We start from the raw sequence: 17,849 nt of genomic DNA on the forward strand, positions 1-17,849 counted from the left end.
AACATAGTACTATCATTTTTCCTCTGCAGTCTGACATTGCAGATGATGTATGGGTCCTACCAGAAAAGCTGGATGCAAGCTAAAACACAAGCAGACCTCAGTAGATAGGCAAACACATAACGAAGATGTTCATTACCGACTCGGGGAAGACACTCAAAATGATCCTAATTATGTATCTGTATGCCAATCAGCATCTCGTAATGGCCTAGTGTCTACTACACAGCAGCCAGCAAAGCAGCAGCTGGACAGAATAACTGGGGTAGAAGCAAAAGATTGGAGGTAGCACTATGTTTTCCTGTACCTAACACATCAACCTGAACATGGAGATAAAGATTAACGGCTAAGAGAATGCTATCAGGTAAAGCAAGTTTCCAAAACAGATTATGCAGCAAAATATTGTCTTTGGTTTTGTTTAACTCAAACAGTTCAGTTCCAAGTGCTCTGTCAAAAAGTAAGAAACAGAATAGAAAAAGCAGATGAACTTGTTTTTATGAAAGAGAAAAAATAAGAAACTAATCAAGTATATTGCTGTTCTCTGACACGTGGCAGCCAGCAACAGAGCAGTTCAATACCCTAAGTAAGAAAAGTACTTTCTTTGTACTAAAAGTAGAACACAAGGCATTCCCTAAAAAAAAAAAAAAAACAAAAAAACTAAGTAAATTAAACAGGAACTAAAAGGAAAGTGTTTATGTAATACTGTAACACAGCTATAAACATTTTGATTATGATGTGTATTTTCTTTAAAAGTGATGTGTCAAACACTGCATGTTCTTACATATTCAGAAAATGATAGTGTTCTCCTGATATGAAGCCTGTTATCTTAAGAACTGAAGAAGAATGTACTATTCAGATCACAAAACAGAAAAATCCGTATTTTGCTGTGGAATAAACAGTCTAACGCAAGACTGTAGATTCTTTAATATGCAGTAGCGCCAGGTCCCACGTCCCCACCAAGCACACACTGTCCGTGGAGAGTAACAGTCAGTTATTCCCCTTTCGTGCAGCTGTTACCACAACTACAGTTAGCAGATAGAGAAAAAAACCACAAACACACAGTAAACCATAACCACAAAATATATGCTGTTCAATAGTCCCAACCAAAATATATTTCCTGCTGTTCATTTCATAGCACAGTGACTGTTTCCTACTGAAGGGACAGCTTCATAACGGAATGCTGTTACATTGACTTCACTGCAAAAGGAGGAAGCCATCTAATTTACAACTGCAACTGAGCTTTATTATCAGATATAAACTCATATATCATATACGAGTATTCTGACTCGATGAGGCAGAAAAAGAGCAGAGAGAGAGGATCTACAGATGTATAGCGAGGAGCAAGGGAGCTGCAGAAGCTGCTCATGCCCTCCTACATTTGAGCTGGAAATATACAAGCTCCATCACACCATGACACCCTCTGAAACTGTGAGGATAAACTCCAGATATTGCTCATTCCTTAGGCAACTGCTACAATCAAAGAAGCTCATCAAGATTTAGTTCTCTATATCGAGGAGAAAGGTCCCTTCATGTTCAGTCATGCAGTCTAGTTCTCATTTATTTTAACGAGTGTTAGAGGAAGGAAAAAGGATGAGATAACAGAGCAACTAAGAAAAAGACCACCTGGTTTAAATAAAAATCCTTTTCCTCTAGAGACTGAAAACATAGAGATGTCCAAGTAGTATGTAGGAGGGACAGAAAATCTTACAGGTCACAAAGGGCTGCCAAAAAAATTGACATTGCCTCTTAGGTGAATGCAATAAAGAAAGGAGAGAGCTTCAACAGCAGCAAGGCAAAAATCTCAGATGTAAGAAAGGCCCCGTGAAAATGACAATAATATCCATAGTACAGGTGGCACCTGAAAGTAGTTCTATCACTTCAAGAATTTAAATCACATAAAGCCGTAAAAAGCTACGTGGTTTTACACAAGTATAATTTGCAAAAATAGCGGCTAAGAATCATGCCAAACCAAGCTAATAAATACTCCTCACACCTCCCAGAAAGCAGCTGCTCTAAAGCAATAACTGAGCTCTGGGCTAACCAGGAATAAAAATGCTTTTGCTTGCAGCAAGACCTAAAATGATCCAAAAAATTCTACCGCATATCCATCCACTGGAAACCAGTGGTGAGTACAATTCAATTACCAGGTGTGAAATACATCCCAAAAAATATATATTGAAGAGATGCATCATTTCACATCAATGCAGAAATAATGTAAACAACAAAAAAAACCCCAACAGCATATGTACAAAAACATTTCGGAAACCTGCTCTCAGATGAATGCAAGGAAGTTACTGAGAATGTAACTACCCAGACAGGCTGACTTAAAAGACAACCTATAACAATTTATGACCGATACTGAAATATCTGATATAATGCATATAGTACAGCATATATGCTTATAGTATAATGCTAAAGCATGCTTATTATAAAACTAAGGATGCTGTATGAAAGCATGCCTTTTTATGTGCTTTTGTTTCAACATAAACCTTCAGGCAAGATTTCATGACTGTTAAGCCAGACCAGGTATTTCTAAATTCAGTTCTAACACTTATCTATCCTTATACCTCAAGATTACCTTCACCTTAAAAACATAAAACCTGTCAGGTTTTATTAGAAGACCCAATGGTACAAGAAAGCAAGAGAGAACAAGCCAGTGTGAGCGAGACTTCTCTCAAACAATTGCAGCACTGAATCTCTTCTACTGCAAGGAATGCCCAATGTCCTCTCCACTGTCTCCTCTTCTGTTTCGTATTAGGAGCAACAAAAACAAGCAATAGTTTCCTAAAGCTTGGATAAGCGTACTTGGAAACGCACACGATAAATTCAAAACATGCGAGCAAGTTTGGCCTACCCTATCTTACCAGCTGTACATCTGTGAGTTCATATTTAGAGGAAACAAGGATTGGAGGCTAACAGAATTACATGCTGAGCTTGGAAACAATGTAAAATATTTTTGAAATAAAGATATTTGAATGTATTAGGAGCTCTACAGTTTTGCTTATTCCAAATATTTTAATTAAAGAAAATAAATAGAGAAACTGTATTACAGTTCCTACCAGCCAAAGCTGCATCCTCATCACTTTCTGATCCATACTGCAACGCCATGGTTATTGCTGATAAACGATCCCCTTGGGCTGATCTTTTGTTACTATAAAAGAGAAAAATTAAAAAAAAAACCGTGAAATTTTAAAAAAAGGGATATCATATTAATCACTAACAGTCAGACAGAGTGTGTAAGTAAACAAGTGAAGCTCTTGACAGTTGCCTACATTATCAGGACTACAGACATGACTATGCAAGAAAAGACTGGAGCCCTTAACAAGAGAAACCATTAACAACCCTCTATTTTAAGAGGCGGTCCGTCAAACTGAAAAACTGGACATGGAATCAGAAAGCTACAGCTCAAGCTGGCTATCTTCTGTCCTATTTGAGATAATTGAGTTTTTGAATTATTAGGGAAGAAAAGAGCATAATAACAAATTCCTCCCAATTAATAACTTTGTTATTTGATCCTGTTTTATAGGTGTTTGCCTACATGAAGGAATTCAGCCCGCTGTAAGGTGTGTGCCATCTTCTCCCATTCCCCCATCCCCACCTTAGGCATTTTCAGCACACAGGCTGCCTGTACGTGAAGCAGCTTCCTCTGCTTTCTAAGTGGAGTAAATCAGCATCTGTGCTGGCTACGGTCTCACATCTCTTCAGCATCCCTCTCTTCCTCGCTGGTGTCCCAAACTTGGGGCACAGCATTTCATACCCACCCTGTAGGCTACGCCTGACAATCTCTGCTTTTTGACTAGGTCACCTCTTTAGGCATCTCCAGCAACGGGCTCAGCTTTGCCCTGTGGGAGCAAAGTGAACACTGGGAAAAAGCAGATGGGTTGCTTAAAACGACACCAACTCTGAACTAATGCTCAATCCCTTAAAGACCCCTACAGCTGCTGTGTCCAACCATGGTTTCAGAGCATACACCCAGGGAAGTAGCCAGGAATAGTAGAGTTTCGAGACAGTAACCCAGAGACTGCAGACACAAGACCTCTGGTAGGTACCAAAATTCTCAACAGAAAAAACCCAGAAAGCCTCCAGTAAACCAGCCTACTCAGCAAGTTTGCCATAAATGCATCTCAAATGCAATACTTTCTTTTTACAGGCTTCATGGGTTTCCACTATCCATCTCTTAATTATTTAGTCCTACTTATTGTTATTTTTTTAGTCTCCAAATACAATTTTTCTAGGTTTACAAGATATTTCCAAGGTTTTTTTCTCCTGCTTTATTTTGCAATCAAGCTTAGCATATTGTTCTTCAGAACACTTCTAAGGAAATAATTGCACACAGAATATTTTATGACAGGTGTTTTGAAATGCTAAATATAGAATCAAACATGGAAGAGTAATTATAGCGAAGTAACTTATTGAATCATACTTAATAGATATTTGATTGAAATATATTTGAATGTCAAAAGTATTTGAGTCAATATTGAAGGGCACTCTCAACTAAAAACCAAACCAAAACCCAAAATTTTACTATTTCCATATGACGAGGATCCAGGTTTTCTGCTAAATCCACAATTTACTTACCGATAATATTTGTTAGAAGAATTTCTCTCATCACCAACACTGCCTTTACCCTGTGAGGAAGGACCTGTCAGCTTGGAAGCGGCCAAATTTGATGGTGTCCTTAACGCAGAAGAGACAAGCCAAGGAAAGGGGAAAAAAAGAGGCCCACCTTAGACCCAAGAAAAGATGCAGCAAGGATAAAGCTTTTTACAGAATTACTTTGAAGGATCAGTCAAAAAGCTTCAGAGACAGATATAAAAATGTTTTAAAGCTAAAAGTAAAGTAATATTAAGATACATTTAGGGCCCCAGCATTAATATCGATTTTGTTTATGAAGTCAGAGGAAGGCAACATTTAGATTGAGGATTAATAGCTCTACACGCAGCTCAGCCTACAACAGCAGTGAAAGCAGCCAACAAAATGTTCCTTAGCATCCAGACAAAGCTAATCATGCTGATCCAGTCAGGTTTTATCAATACTTAACAAAATCAGCATCAAGTTGCTTGACAGTGCATATTGTCAAGCAACTTCCTTTTGCCATTTTATTTAAGGGAAGACAGTTAAATGCACCAACAAAGAGCAATTTAGTATGACAAAGGATACAATGAACTCTGCAATAGAAAAGCAGACTTCTGACACAGAGACAACATGTCTGTAGAACTTAGGTTAGTAGCGTTATGATGAATTTGAGCCTGATCCATCAATGACAAAGAAAACCAGATGTAAATTCAGAAGAAAAATATAGTAAATTAACTTTAAATGAACTTATGGGGGTATTTTACCAAAATCAGCAATAGACCTTCCCCCTTTGAGACAATTAAGCAGTTGGGACTTTAAATAAAAAGTAATGATTCTGTGATGTAGATTCAGCAGAAAGAAACAAAAACTGAATAATGGTTCGATAAAAAAAGCACCCAGTGAAATGCAGAACAGCAGGTGAAAGGTTTGCTTTTCATGATACTTTTTTCTCACTGCAACTTTTTTTGCATTCAGCCCCATATTATTGTAGCCTGCTTCAGGCATTACACTTTTTTTTTTTTTTTTTTTGCCAAGTTAGAGAAACAAAGGAGGGAGCTGTCAATTATTCTGACATTTAGATTACTTCAGGATTTGCAGGTCTGTTGAGAACACAGTACATAAGAGAACACATAGAATAAGGTAGCTGAGAAGTGGAAATGGGTTGGCAGTGCAAGAGAGGAATTCAACTAACAAATACCAGTGTGATTTATCTGTCATCCCTTCTTATGCTAACAGCTTTATTTTGAAGAAAAACAGTTAAAACTCAAAATTAAACATGACACAAGTGACATCCTGAGCTTCATCAATGGCCAACGCAGTGAGAAAAACAAAAATCACAATTTAAATACAAAACCTCTACGCCTATATGTAATTCTAGTTACTGAAAGCAAATACATATGTACGTTCAGTGTCTGTAGAATCAAGGTCATCTGGCACTACACATACTTTTAAGAAGGAAAATTATTAAAATATGTGTCAGGAATTACTCCCTAGTAGTATTTCTGCTTTTATATTTTTTTATGCTTCAACAATGATTCACCCAAACATGGGAAGCACACTAAGGCTGACCAAATCAACCAGAAAAACCACTTCATAGATTGAATGTCTCAAAGCACCAAACTGTAAAAATCAATCAGGTAACTTCCATTTCTTTAAGATGTAATAATCCTAGGCAACGTTTTTAATACTGACAATATCTACACATTTTTCAGACAACAAAATAATTTAAACTACCTTTCAGTAAAGTAAGGGATTGCTAGTGTTTTCAGTTGTACCATACAAACCTTGGCAGGAAATCAGAGAAGTTATTTTCCAGCATCAAGTACCAGCAAACAGCTCAAATACATACAGAGCGTCCACCTTGTAAAGAGTTTGCCAACTCCTTGGATGATTTACAAGACGTTGCTTTATTTTTTTAGATAAATTACACAACTCATACTAGCAAATAATATCTAAACCCACTTTTGAGTGTTACTTATAAGTAAAAAGTTTATACAAGTAGAAATCTAATTGCATTTCAGATAAGAAACACCTAAAATGACTGCATTGCTGCTCTGTACAATATGGATTTTCACAGGAAGAAAATGCCGTTTCCTAAATAAAATCATCCCATGAAACAAATTAGAGCTACCAACAGTGTTTTAAACCTGCCTGTTCAAAACCAAATCTATGCTTCACTGACTAATACGTCCAGATCTTCAGTGTCATGTGCCTCTTTTCATAGCTAGAAATTGGTTTTCAAACAGGAGTTTATATAATGTGGAATTCCCTCTAGATATCTTTCGCCTGACATCTTGTTCCTATGTTTCTGCCCCTACCTAATTAATTGTGAGCTCTTATGTTTCAGCTCCTAACAAGGTTCAAGAATATCCAGCATTTTTCATAAAGCAAGCATGATGAAGCACCTTGTTCCTAGCTATTCCTTTTCTGTTATTAAATTAGAAACACACGTGGTGGACATTGGCCATAAGTTATAAAAGATCCACTGGCACTGTCTTTCATAATCAAGTACACCACAGAAATATTTCACCACAGAAGTATTTCAATAAAAAGCTCCCTTCCAAGAACTCTTTTATGATTTGTAAGTTTTAAAACAACAATAAACTAAGTTTTCAAACAATTATTTCCCACTGTATTCTCCACAGCAAAATTAAGGGAACATCTATAGAGATTTTTATATGACATTATAAAAAGAACTCTATTTGCAGTACCTGATTCGGAGACTTGACTTGGCCAACTCACTGTGTTCAATTTCAGCCTTTTTCATATTAAATATTTTTTTAATCGCATTTGCATCCTGTCAATGAAAGGAATTTTTTTTTGTTTAATGGTGAAAGTGAAAAAGGTTATAGTCAGGTATATCCATCTATCTAAAAATCTAAACCAAAAATGAAGGGGTTTTTACGTTTAGATTTAAATTTTTTTTGCATCAGAAATGAAGCATAGAACAAAGTCTGCCTGAAATACACCCACAATGGCCTGTAAAAACTGAATAGAACAGCTGAGTAGCTTCGAAGTCATTTTTTGTTGCAACCTTTAAAAAAAAAAATTTACAATCTGCAAATATACACAAATACCATTTTGAACTAAACAGGCAAATGAGATTCTGTGCCTTTGCAATCAAAAAGCTACTATCGTTACTGAGCTTTACAATACTTGCTCGCTCTCATTCTACACCCCTGGACTCAATACTCAGAGTAACAGTTTACAAAATAGAGATTACAAGTTTTGAGTGAGGTTACAAGTGTGAGAAATGTTGCTGAGAACTGATACTACCATCCAAAGAGAAGTGCAACTGGAAAAGTCCAAGAGCCACTTATAAAATAGTGTTAAACATATACGAGGTATATATATTTATATATATACACTACAAAGACCTTAACATCTGAGCACATGAAGGAATAATTTCCCACTGAAATTCTCTTACTTCCAGAGAAAGAGCAATGTGATAATTTGTATACAAAATGCTGGTGAACTAAGTATGAAAAAGACAGGCGGTGCAATTTGGTCACAAAAAAATGGCTAAATGGAAGACGATCTTCCAAAACTATGCAAAGAAGGCACGACTCTGGTTTTGAAGCTTATGATGAAAACCATAAACAGTTCCTGCAATCTGGAAAGAGATAACAGCTGAGCACTACTGCTCTCACTGGGACCTGTAGTTTCAGTTATTTCAACTTAAATCACATGTACAGGAATCCCCCACTCCTCCAATGAAGTCACATAACTCATATCCCAAGATAAATTTTAATTGGAAAAAATCATATACCTCAAGAAGAAAGAAATTACATACACCCCAATTATACTAAAAACAATATTAAAAAAGGGAAAAGCCACTAATAGCTATTTTAAAAAAAAAAAACCAAAACAAAAAGCAAACAGAGTCTTTAGGGCCATATATTAAAGATTAAATAAGGATCAATCAGCACAGAAGGTAATACTAAAAATCTGACCTCAAATCAAACTATGATCAACTGAAACTAACCTTGAATACTTGTGATCCAGGCTCATTGTAGGTTTTGGCATTCTTTGCCAGAAGATCTATATCCTTGGCCATTGCATGAATGCTTTTATATGTTCCATTCTATACAAAAAAAATAGAACTGGTTAAAGCGGGAACCTTTGGATAGCATGAGAACTAAATCAATACTGAAAAGCAAAGGCAATTCACGCAGAATAAAGGGAATATTTATATAAAAACAAGAACATATTTATATAGAGGACAGATAAGTATCTGGAAAAAAGTAATCAAGAAAGAATGTAACAAACACAAGTCCTTATAGAGCTTATGAATGCTAAGTAAAAGATTGAAAAAATACTTACTATACTAGGTTATTTTAATTTTAAAGGATTCTGACAAAATATTATTTTACCTTTATTCTCTAGTTCAATTACTCTACGTGCTATCCCTCACTATTATACAAAATACTAGAATTACAGAACAGTATTTCAAATCACTGGAGAAGTAAGATGAAAAATGCATCAGTACAAAACATCTATTTATAGCACTGGAACAAAAGTAGGTGATGATAATGCACAACCAAGCTTCAATACCTCAATGTTTTACATTAGAAGTACTTGCCAAGGAACTACTTTAAACCATCAAACATCAAGGAACCCAAAGTATTCAGGCTCAATGCCAGCACACTACAGTTTACAATGCTTGATCTTCAACACAGCTACTTCTGCAGCGTTAACCCAGGGCAGAACATTAAATCAGCGGAGCATTCAGATTTTTAAATAGCAGGGGAAAAAACACATTGCCTTTCCTACCGCCATAAACTTTGGCTTCTAACAATTTTAGAATGCCTACTGTTAAACAAGTCTATACTCTGACACATCAATATGCTCATACTGTACCTGTATCCTTTGGGCAATAGTTTTAAGATCTATGGGCTCCTTTATTATTGCATAATAATCTGGATATTGCTGGAAAACAAAAATAATGCACATATTACTATACACAGTCACAGAACTATTGTTCTAGTAGCTCATAGAATAAGTTATTAGATTAATTACAAATAAGAACAGTGTAAGCCTCATAAACATAGCACTAGGCTTCAATTTTGGGGAGCCAGATCACAAGGTGAGGAATTATAATTCATCAATAAACTGACATAAAGAAACAGTTCTGTCTGTATTGAAAGCCAAATACGTGGTGATGTTCTTTAGAGTATTTATTTTGCTGGTTAAATTTCTCATGACGCATCCTGAAACAGAATGGTGAAATCAGACATATTTAAAAAGATTAAAAACTCTGCACCAAAAAAACCCCCAGTTGCCTAAACTGGCAAACCAGGACAATCCCCAATCTGCAATGAAGGGCTGGGAACGAGTGGGTAGGGGCAAAGAAGGGAGGGAAGCTCTAAAACCAGCTGGAGTTTGCCACTGATGAGACAGCAACAAAGAACTGCATCCTGAGTGTGCCCATCATAGCATGTAACATCAGCTATAGAAATGTCCAGGTTTCCAACTTAGAACACAACCAATACTACTAAAATACTCACCACTTTAGAAGGAAGTTTCTGAAACAGTTCACTTATAAGGCGTCCTGATGGGTTTGTGGCAACAGCTACAGCTTCGAGAAGCTGTTCAAGAATTTCCTTCAGGTAACCTGGAGATGACTAATGGAAGCAATGAAATCAGAAGAAGTTTTAATAGCAGCCATAGTGGAGCGCTTCAAGTTGCACTGAAATATAGGAATTTACTTTTCAAAGACAGAAAAAATGAGCTATAAAGCACGGATGCAACTTTTGAAAACAACATTGTTGATCCATTTAGGTAAAGCACACGAGAAAACTAATTTCATATTTACACTGCAGACTGTCAGACATACATTATGTATTGTTAGAACAGACTTGGTTGTCAACAGTAATGAAAACATGCATCCCAACATCACAAAAACCAGACAAGCCCAAACTTCCTATCATCGTGTCTGGCTTATAAAACACTTCAGGAACAGCTGCACTAACCCAACGGGACACAGGCTGGAAAACGATGCCATCAGACATGAAGCCTGCTTGCATCAAACCTCAGTGTTGGCATGATATCAAGCACACATCATATTAGTTTCATCTAAACCAGAACCACATTTTACCCATGTAGAAAACCTTATAAGGTTTTTTCACAGGTGAAAGTGAAATACACATGTAATGCGGTGAAATTATTAACTAATAAACTTCTCCAAGAAGTACCTTTGGGGGCATAATTTAACTACAAAAATACTTCATGTTTTTTTCCCCATTCGGAGGCCAATCTCCCTCTCAGAGGCAGCTGACACACACAGCCGTGGCCTGCCCAGCTGCAGCTGACGGGCCCACACTTACTAATTCTGAATTTGCGCCTTGATTGTCGTGCCCATCCTCATCTTCGTCTTCCTCCTCAGCATCACCTTTTTGAACGAATTCATTTTTTGTGCGCAAATACAACTCCCATAATTTGCAGGCAGCTTTATATTCAGGAGAATCAGGCTGCAAAGACAAACCAAACATTTTACTCAAAATTCAGATCGTTCTTACCTGAAGGAAATGTATACATCACTAGTTGAAAGGTATTAAATGCATTAAACAAATAACAGAAAACCTGAGAAATTCCTGCTTCAGTCATTCTTCAACAGAGATGTTAAAAATCGCAATAAACACTAGAAAACGCAACCTATATCACTCTAAAGCATCTAAGTCTTTCAGAAAGCTTAGCAATAAAACTACTTGGGTTGAGGCTTGGACCAGCCTATTGGCTGAATGTGGAGAAATCATCGGGTTTTGTTGAAGCATAAATAAAATAGACTAAATATCAGTATGCCAGAAATGTGATTTAAACCAACCCTGCTGCCATTGCGTGGCACTTGAAAAATAGTTTCTATGGAAGAAGAATGCCAATAAATGTGCCAATATCTTTGAAAGCACTGCAATGATTTACACTCAGCATTAACTGCGGAATTCCAAAGAACTTGACAACGTGCTACTGGGTATATTTGTATACTGGGTATACACCTAGGTATATTTTTTGGAAGAGCTAGAAGCACTAGTCAGCAAATTAAGTTTCATAAATACAGAGCTGGTAGTGGCAGACAAGCATGTGCCTATTAACATTACTACTTAGAAAAATACGTAAGAGTGGAAAAGCAGTCTTTTTTTTCTGGGTAATGTTTTTTTCTCTTTCCACTGTCACTTAACCTCTATTTCAGGTATTACTGCAGATATGCCACCTTAGTACAGAGCAGATTACGCTCTTCTTACTTCACTTTCTCAACCTCTGACAGCTTGTAATACAAATGAGAAACCAATATGAGAACTATTCTTAAGCTTACCTTATTAGGCTTAAGTATTCTCAAGACGCTAGACCAGGCGTCATTTATGAGGAACAGATAAACAGGGTATTCTGCTCCACTAGTCTGCTCCCTTCTATATTGATGCAAGATGCTTAAAAGTGTAAGACCCAACCCAAAATACTAAAACCCCAAAGGTTTCCATTCTCATCTAGCATTGCAAATAAAACACCTGCTGCAATAAAGACCTTGACGATGAATCAGTCGTCCCTGTTTTATAAGCGTCACTGGAACTGTGTGAGTAAGGTAAAAGATGAAAAAAGAAGAGGTTATGTTTTGTGTGCCATACCTTCAGCTCACAACTCCGTGTTTCTCTGGAAATGTCAGCATTCCTTCATCCTAGAATGACAGCTACCCATTTCTATTCTACACACAAGATTTTTATGATATGGGCATAATTTTGAGTCCACTGTTCTGTAGGCAAAGGCAGCGCACATTTTGGAAAGGCCTAATCATTCTTCCTGCCATCAAGTCCTCTCCCTCATGTAGAAACCATAAAAAAGCCAACATTAAAGGGCGAGTGCTTTGCAAAGCTTCAGGAGCACACAATGAATTTGGAAGTCTTTGTACTTTTTTTACTGTAACCAGAATGTGCAAATGCATTAATCCATAAACCTGATGGATTTTCAAAAAGCTACACACACACGCACAAATGTGAACAAAATAAACGTTGCTTTTCTGAATGTCACCTGGGTACAGTGGTTGGGTTATTCAGAAAGCAGTCACTTGGATCATCTCCAAAGTCAAAGACATATGAAAGGTTTTACATTTGCTGTGTCTCAGTCGCTACATACAGTTTCACTGGTTTATATGTTTAACAGAGCCTTCCATTACACGAGATTAATCCAATTTTTTCCCACTTCCTCACAGCAACTGCGATAAAACCCATTACCATCTAAAATAAAACACATATGCAGTTTAGGGGACTGCACGTGGGGGTTGCACCCTTGATGAAATACATCGTCACATACACTCACAATCTACCATCACTGACCATGATGATCAACATGCCTTTTTTTCATATTATTAAGTGGCCAATGGACCAGAAAGATTCAACACTCCTACTCTACGCTTGCTGTTATTTATAAACTCTTATTTTTGGGGAAAAAAACCCCACCTTTTTCTACTTCAAAAGGAGGCAGAGTGTGTTGTAAAATAGGAAGGCTCTGATAGAAAAATATTTTTCTCTGTTTACATCTCTATTTTTGCTTTCTTATTGGAAAATTACATGAAGACCCTCCCTACATTATTTTATAGCAATTTTTCTACTGAAATCTATATTAGGACATCTTACAAAGATATGGTCAAACTTATGCAAATATATGCAAATAACCACGACATGAGCTGTTCTCTTACCAATAACAAAGGCTAAACTGAAAAGTCTCTTGGACAAACCGAGGAAGAATTTGAACATTTCTCTACTACTTTTACAATGAAATCAAGGCTCTATAAGTATTTTCCTCACCTTATAGTAAGCCTTCGCATTGTTAAAGAGAAGCTGAAAATCAGCAGTCAACACATTCACATCATCATATTCCTCCATCTTTAGTTTTTGTTGGATTTTCATTAAATCAATTGGCTGAGAAACCACTTCATAATAATCTGGTTGATTTCTGTTGCAATGACAAAAACAAGCATTATATTCCAGGAAGTAAAACCAAAACCAAAGCACTAAAGTTTGTATGTGTCTATGACTAAATAAAACAAAGAAAGTTCCAATACATTTTTGTTACAGCCAAAAGGTCTGGACAGTGGTCTATTTGTAGGCTTACTTTATTACGTATTCTGTTATCACCCTCAATTTTCTGAGTTTAAGATAAAATTCAATCTCTTGCTATCTACTGCACTTTCAAGGGTCACTTCTATTAATCTTCCCAAGATATGCCCTTACTATAACATTCCACCACTCATGTGGCATATTTTATAGTCAAACTTAGATGTTTTAGGCAGATGGCACAAGAAATATTTTAAATTAATTTGATATATCTGTATTTGACTGAAAAAGGGCACTAATGTTAGCATGTCCCACTGAATAATTACATCAAATACTCAGATCAAACACTGGTGTGAAACTATGACAAATTTAGCTTAAATTTTTCACAGCTATTAATGCTGGAATATTCCTCAATATCTGCTTACACCCAGATTAAATCTCAAGTTCAAGTCTTAACCAGAACCATAATCCTTACCTTCGCTTTGGTGCCCTAATGAAAAGCTCACAAAGGAGCCTGCCCTGTTCATCTTTGTAATCTCTGATGGTGTTGTAAAGTTCATGGCATACGGCAATCTAAAATGCAAGAACAATAAAGTAATGCAAAAGGAGAAAATTTGAAGGAGCTAACAAATCAAAGCCTGCTTACAATGGGAAAGACAAGCTGCCAATTCACAGCGTGCTCTAAAGCAGAAGTGTGAAGAAATCGGTGGATCTCATACATTAGAACGACACTTGACAAGAAAGCCAGGTACTGCAGAATTTTAATTTTTTTTGAACATAGGAAGCTTTCTTTCAATGCTAATTCTAAGTAAAACACCCAAAATGTAAATTAATTCTGTACAATGCTCTCCAATTTATAGACATCTAAAACAAGGACAGGGGTTCTTCTGCCCTGCAATTAATTAAAATTAGACTGTTAATTCAAAGGTATAACAGAGACATTGTACACTTCAGCAATCACTGCCTGTGCTGTTCCCCACTTATCTCTGCATTTGCTATTCAGACACAGCTCTCAACTTCTGCGTGTTATGATTTCAGCTCCTTCCCCATCATCCTTCCATCTGCTAAAATCATCGGCAAAAAAAGAAAAGCAGCAAAAGGAAAATGGGAAAGAAAAAGATGAAACTGGGGAGACAAGAGCAAGTCAAAGCTGAACAAGATTCTAAACAAAGCTTAGCCACGGCAGCAATGGATTCAGGGCCAGTGTATATGTACTACATATGATCATCCATTTTCCAATCAAGCATTTCACAGACAGAGAGATACAGTATCCCCAAGAAGAAAAAGTTGTGCATAATAAAAAGGTACTAACAGGATCTACAGTTGGGAGATTGGAAAGTCTCCTCCTCTTTCTGCTTGGGCCTGGTATATTTGTGGAGTGGTGGCCATCATCAAAGTCTCCTCCACTGACGCTGCTGGAAGGAGAGGTAGCTCTTCGCCTCTTGGAACCCATGGAATCCAACTTCTTCTATAATGAAGACAAATGTTCTTAAACTCATGGCATTGCATCCAAACTCTCTGCTGAGAGCTAACTGCGAAGCTAGCAATGCTTTAGGATGAATCACGTTTGTTATACACTTCAGTTCAGTTAAGCCATACGTCTAAACACCAGCTTTTTGAGAATTGGCAGGAGTAAAGGGAAATCAAAGCAGTCCTACAGTTTTATAGCCACTGACGACAGCAATGTCAGAAAGCAGAGGGCTCGCAGTGATGAAGATGAATTTAGCAGCTCTTACTAGGACACATTCTTAAACTATCTACATTTTTGTATCTCATCCCATGCATGATAACTAAATGACAATTGCTGTTTTAAAGGAAAGAGCTGTACAGAGACAAGTGCTCAGCTCTGGTATAAAAGCAGGTCATTCCAACTTAAATTAAAACAAACAAACAAACAAAACCGCCCAAAACAAACAAACAAACAAAAAAAAACCCCACAAACAAAACATATTACAAACTAAAAGTCAAACAGCTACTGAATACCTTGTAGATTCAAGCCAAAAAAAGGTATGGACCACCGTGCGACCTACCACTCCTACTTTACGTGTAGGATGAATGGCTCAAACATCAAGAAGTAGCAAAAGCCACCTCCTTTTTTGGCCATAGTTTTCTATTTATCAATACAAACAGTGACAAATGAATAACCACCATCCAACAACTATGGTGATTTACAGAACAAGTTGTTGGTTCTTTCCCAACCTCCAGTGACAGCATCATAAAAATATCTTTATTTGTAGCTTTCTCAAAGGCTGAAGGCAGAATAGATCCATCTATCCTAGCCTATACCCATTTTCCAACCAAATCAAGGAATTTTTTCTAGGAAGTACTCAGTTAATTTACAAGGTATGGCAGCAAAACATAACTGCATTAGAGCATTTATGTTAGATACAGAATTAATTTCAAGCACACAAATGAGGTGAATAAGGCAGGAATAATTAATACTCAGGATAAAGAAAAGCAAAAGCCTAACGCAGAGAAATGGAGAGAATGGCGCACATACAATCAATAATTTACCAGATTTACCAGAGTACAACCAGCACCTCGAAAAGCCAGTCTCCTCATAGTGTCTGATGGGCAAGTACAGATACTGGGAGAAGGGAACTCTCTAAGAGTAGCAAATCAGCAATGGTGTTAGTACAGTCAAAACTGGAAGATAAGAAAAAGGAAAGAGAGAGAGAGGAGAAAATTGAGAGTAGATATAGACAGATTGTTAAGTATTAATAATAAATATAATATTCATAGATAATTAAAGAATAAAATCAAAGAATAAATTGCATAATTACAGTGACAGAGAAAAAAGCAAGGAACAGAAGGTAACTTTTTTTAGCTTAGCAGAAACTCTACAAAGTAATTTTGTACACAGAACGCCAGACATTTCTATAATTTTTACAGCAAAAACACATTCCTCTAATGTTCCTGAATATATACTACAGATTTCACAGCCACTTCCAAGAGAATGATTCATCAAGCAGAGCAGGGAGTAAACATAAGGGATATCTGACCTGAGAGTAAAAAGCAGAAAGCAGTAAAACTTACAGAACATGTAGTACAGTGCTTATAACAATAAGAAAATAATTTTAAGGTCAAGAAACATTTAATAGACTCTCTAGTGATGATGCAGCTCCATCAGTCTTCAGAATGGACTTTTATCCTCATAAGTAAGCAACATTAAGGATCCAGCCATAGAGGTTCACAAAAGATGTACCAGTTTCAATTTCTAAGCAGTCTCCAAGTCTGATTTGTTTTTTTTCAGAAATTCTATGCTAAATGTACTGAACCATTTTATGGCAAAATGGTTGCTTCTATTTAGTTCATACAACTACTGCCTTCAATAAAACCTCATAGAGATTGTTTTCCTGTTCTGTATTCTGGACATTTTCATAATGCACACATACAGAGCATCTTTGTGCTTTATTAGCAGGCACATCCAACCAGCCTGTTGCTTTTGGCTCTGCCTCCAACTTTTATCTGAGAGCTACAGTGTCAAAGGGCCAACAGCAGGCACGTGCTGACGGGGAGGCTGCTAGAAAACAAGAGTTCTTCGTGGTGAAAGAAAGGCAGGAGGGACTACTGGAATCGATAATTCTGGTTCACCCAGGAACCCAAAAGCACACTCAGCCCAACGTCATCCTGAAATAAAGATTTGGGGATCCTCCCAACCAGCACCTGCCTGCAAACTACATATAGACTTTGCCATGTCCGTTATCTGAGGCACGTGCGCTGTGGCACTCAGCCAGACACTGGTGTACACTCATACGATCAAGACACCTGGCCATTCTGTACACAGCCTCCAAAAACATTCTCCTCCTCTAATAACCGAGGAAGGTGCAAAACACATATCCCAGTCTGAACATCACCGTGAATACTCAGTGAGAGAACTGCTTATGTAAAAACTCCTACCAAAGGTCAGGCTCCAAAATGCAAACTTCTCTCTATATCTCCATGCCCGTAAACACAGACAATCCTACTGTGCACAGAAATGTATTGTTTTACTTAAGAATACGTCTCCTAGACTTTCTTCTGCAATGTAGCTGCTCAACAGTCGCACCAAGAATCTCCACCACTACAAACAAGCCACCTCCTGCGCAACAGGAGCTTGTGTGTCTTCTTAAACATTGCTCACATCGCCCATAAAAATGTCACATAACCATAGACATCTCTATAAGAAATGCTTTGGCTGTTACTAATATACGTGTATGCTAATATAGACACAATGGGTGAAAGATTGCCTCTCCTGAA

At 37.1% G+C, this 17,849-nt stretch overlaps 1 protein-coding gene across 21 annotated transcripts in view; it reads right to left on the reverse strand.

Moving 5' to 3' along the window:
• The window catches only part of PBRM1 (polybromo 1), a 66,325-nt gene extending 50,153 nt beyond the window's left edge, over positions 1-16,172 (reverse strand). For 6 of the 21 annotated variants that reach the window (XM_074152781.1, XM_074152775.1, XM_074152774.1 and 3 more), the window contains exons 1-11: positions 16,134-16,172; positions 14,923-15,078; positions 14,086-14,183; positions 13,362-13,509; positions 10,896-11,039; positions 10,077-10,193; positions 9,430-9,498; positions 8,555-8,653; positions 7,281-7,366; positions 4,573-4,671; positions 3,054-3,145 (exon numbers count right to left, since the gene is read on the reverse strand). In XM_074152781.1, coding sequence (XP_074008882.1) covers positions 3,054-3,145; positions 4,573-4,671; positions 7,281-7,366; positions 8,555-8,653; positions 9,430-9,498; positions 10,077-10,193; positions 10,896-11,039; positions 13,362-13,509; positions 14,086-14,183; positions 14,923-15,078; positions 16,134-16,172 — 1,147 coding nt within the window. Of the gene's footprint in view, positions 1-3,053; positions 3,146-4,572; positions 4,672-7,280; positions 7,367-8,554; positions 8,654-9,429; positions 9,499-10,076; positions 10,194-10,871; positions 11,040-13,361; positions 13,510-14,085; positions 14,184-14,922; positions 15,079-16,124 lie in introns of those variants that run through there. The other 15 variants (XM_074152789.1, XM_074152785.1, XM_074152777.1 and 12 more) reach the window with 6 other exon arrangements.
• Positions 16,173-17,849: the final 1,677 nt, after the last annotated feature.

This window comes from Numenius arquata, chromosome 8 (assembly GCF_964106895.1).
Source record: "Numenius arquata chromosome 8, bNumArq3.hap1.1, whole genome shotgun sequence".
Taxonomy (NCBI): Eukaryota; Metazoa; Chordata; class Aves; order Charadriiformes; family Scolopacidae; genus Numenius; species Numenius arquata.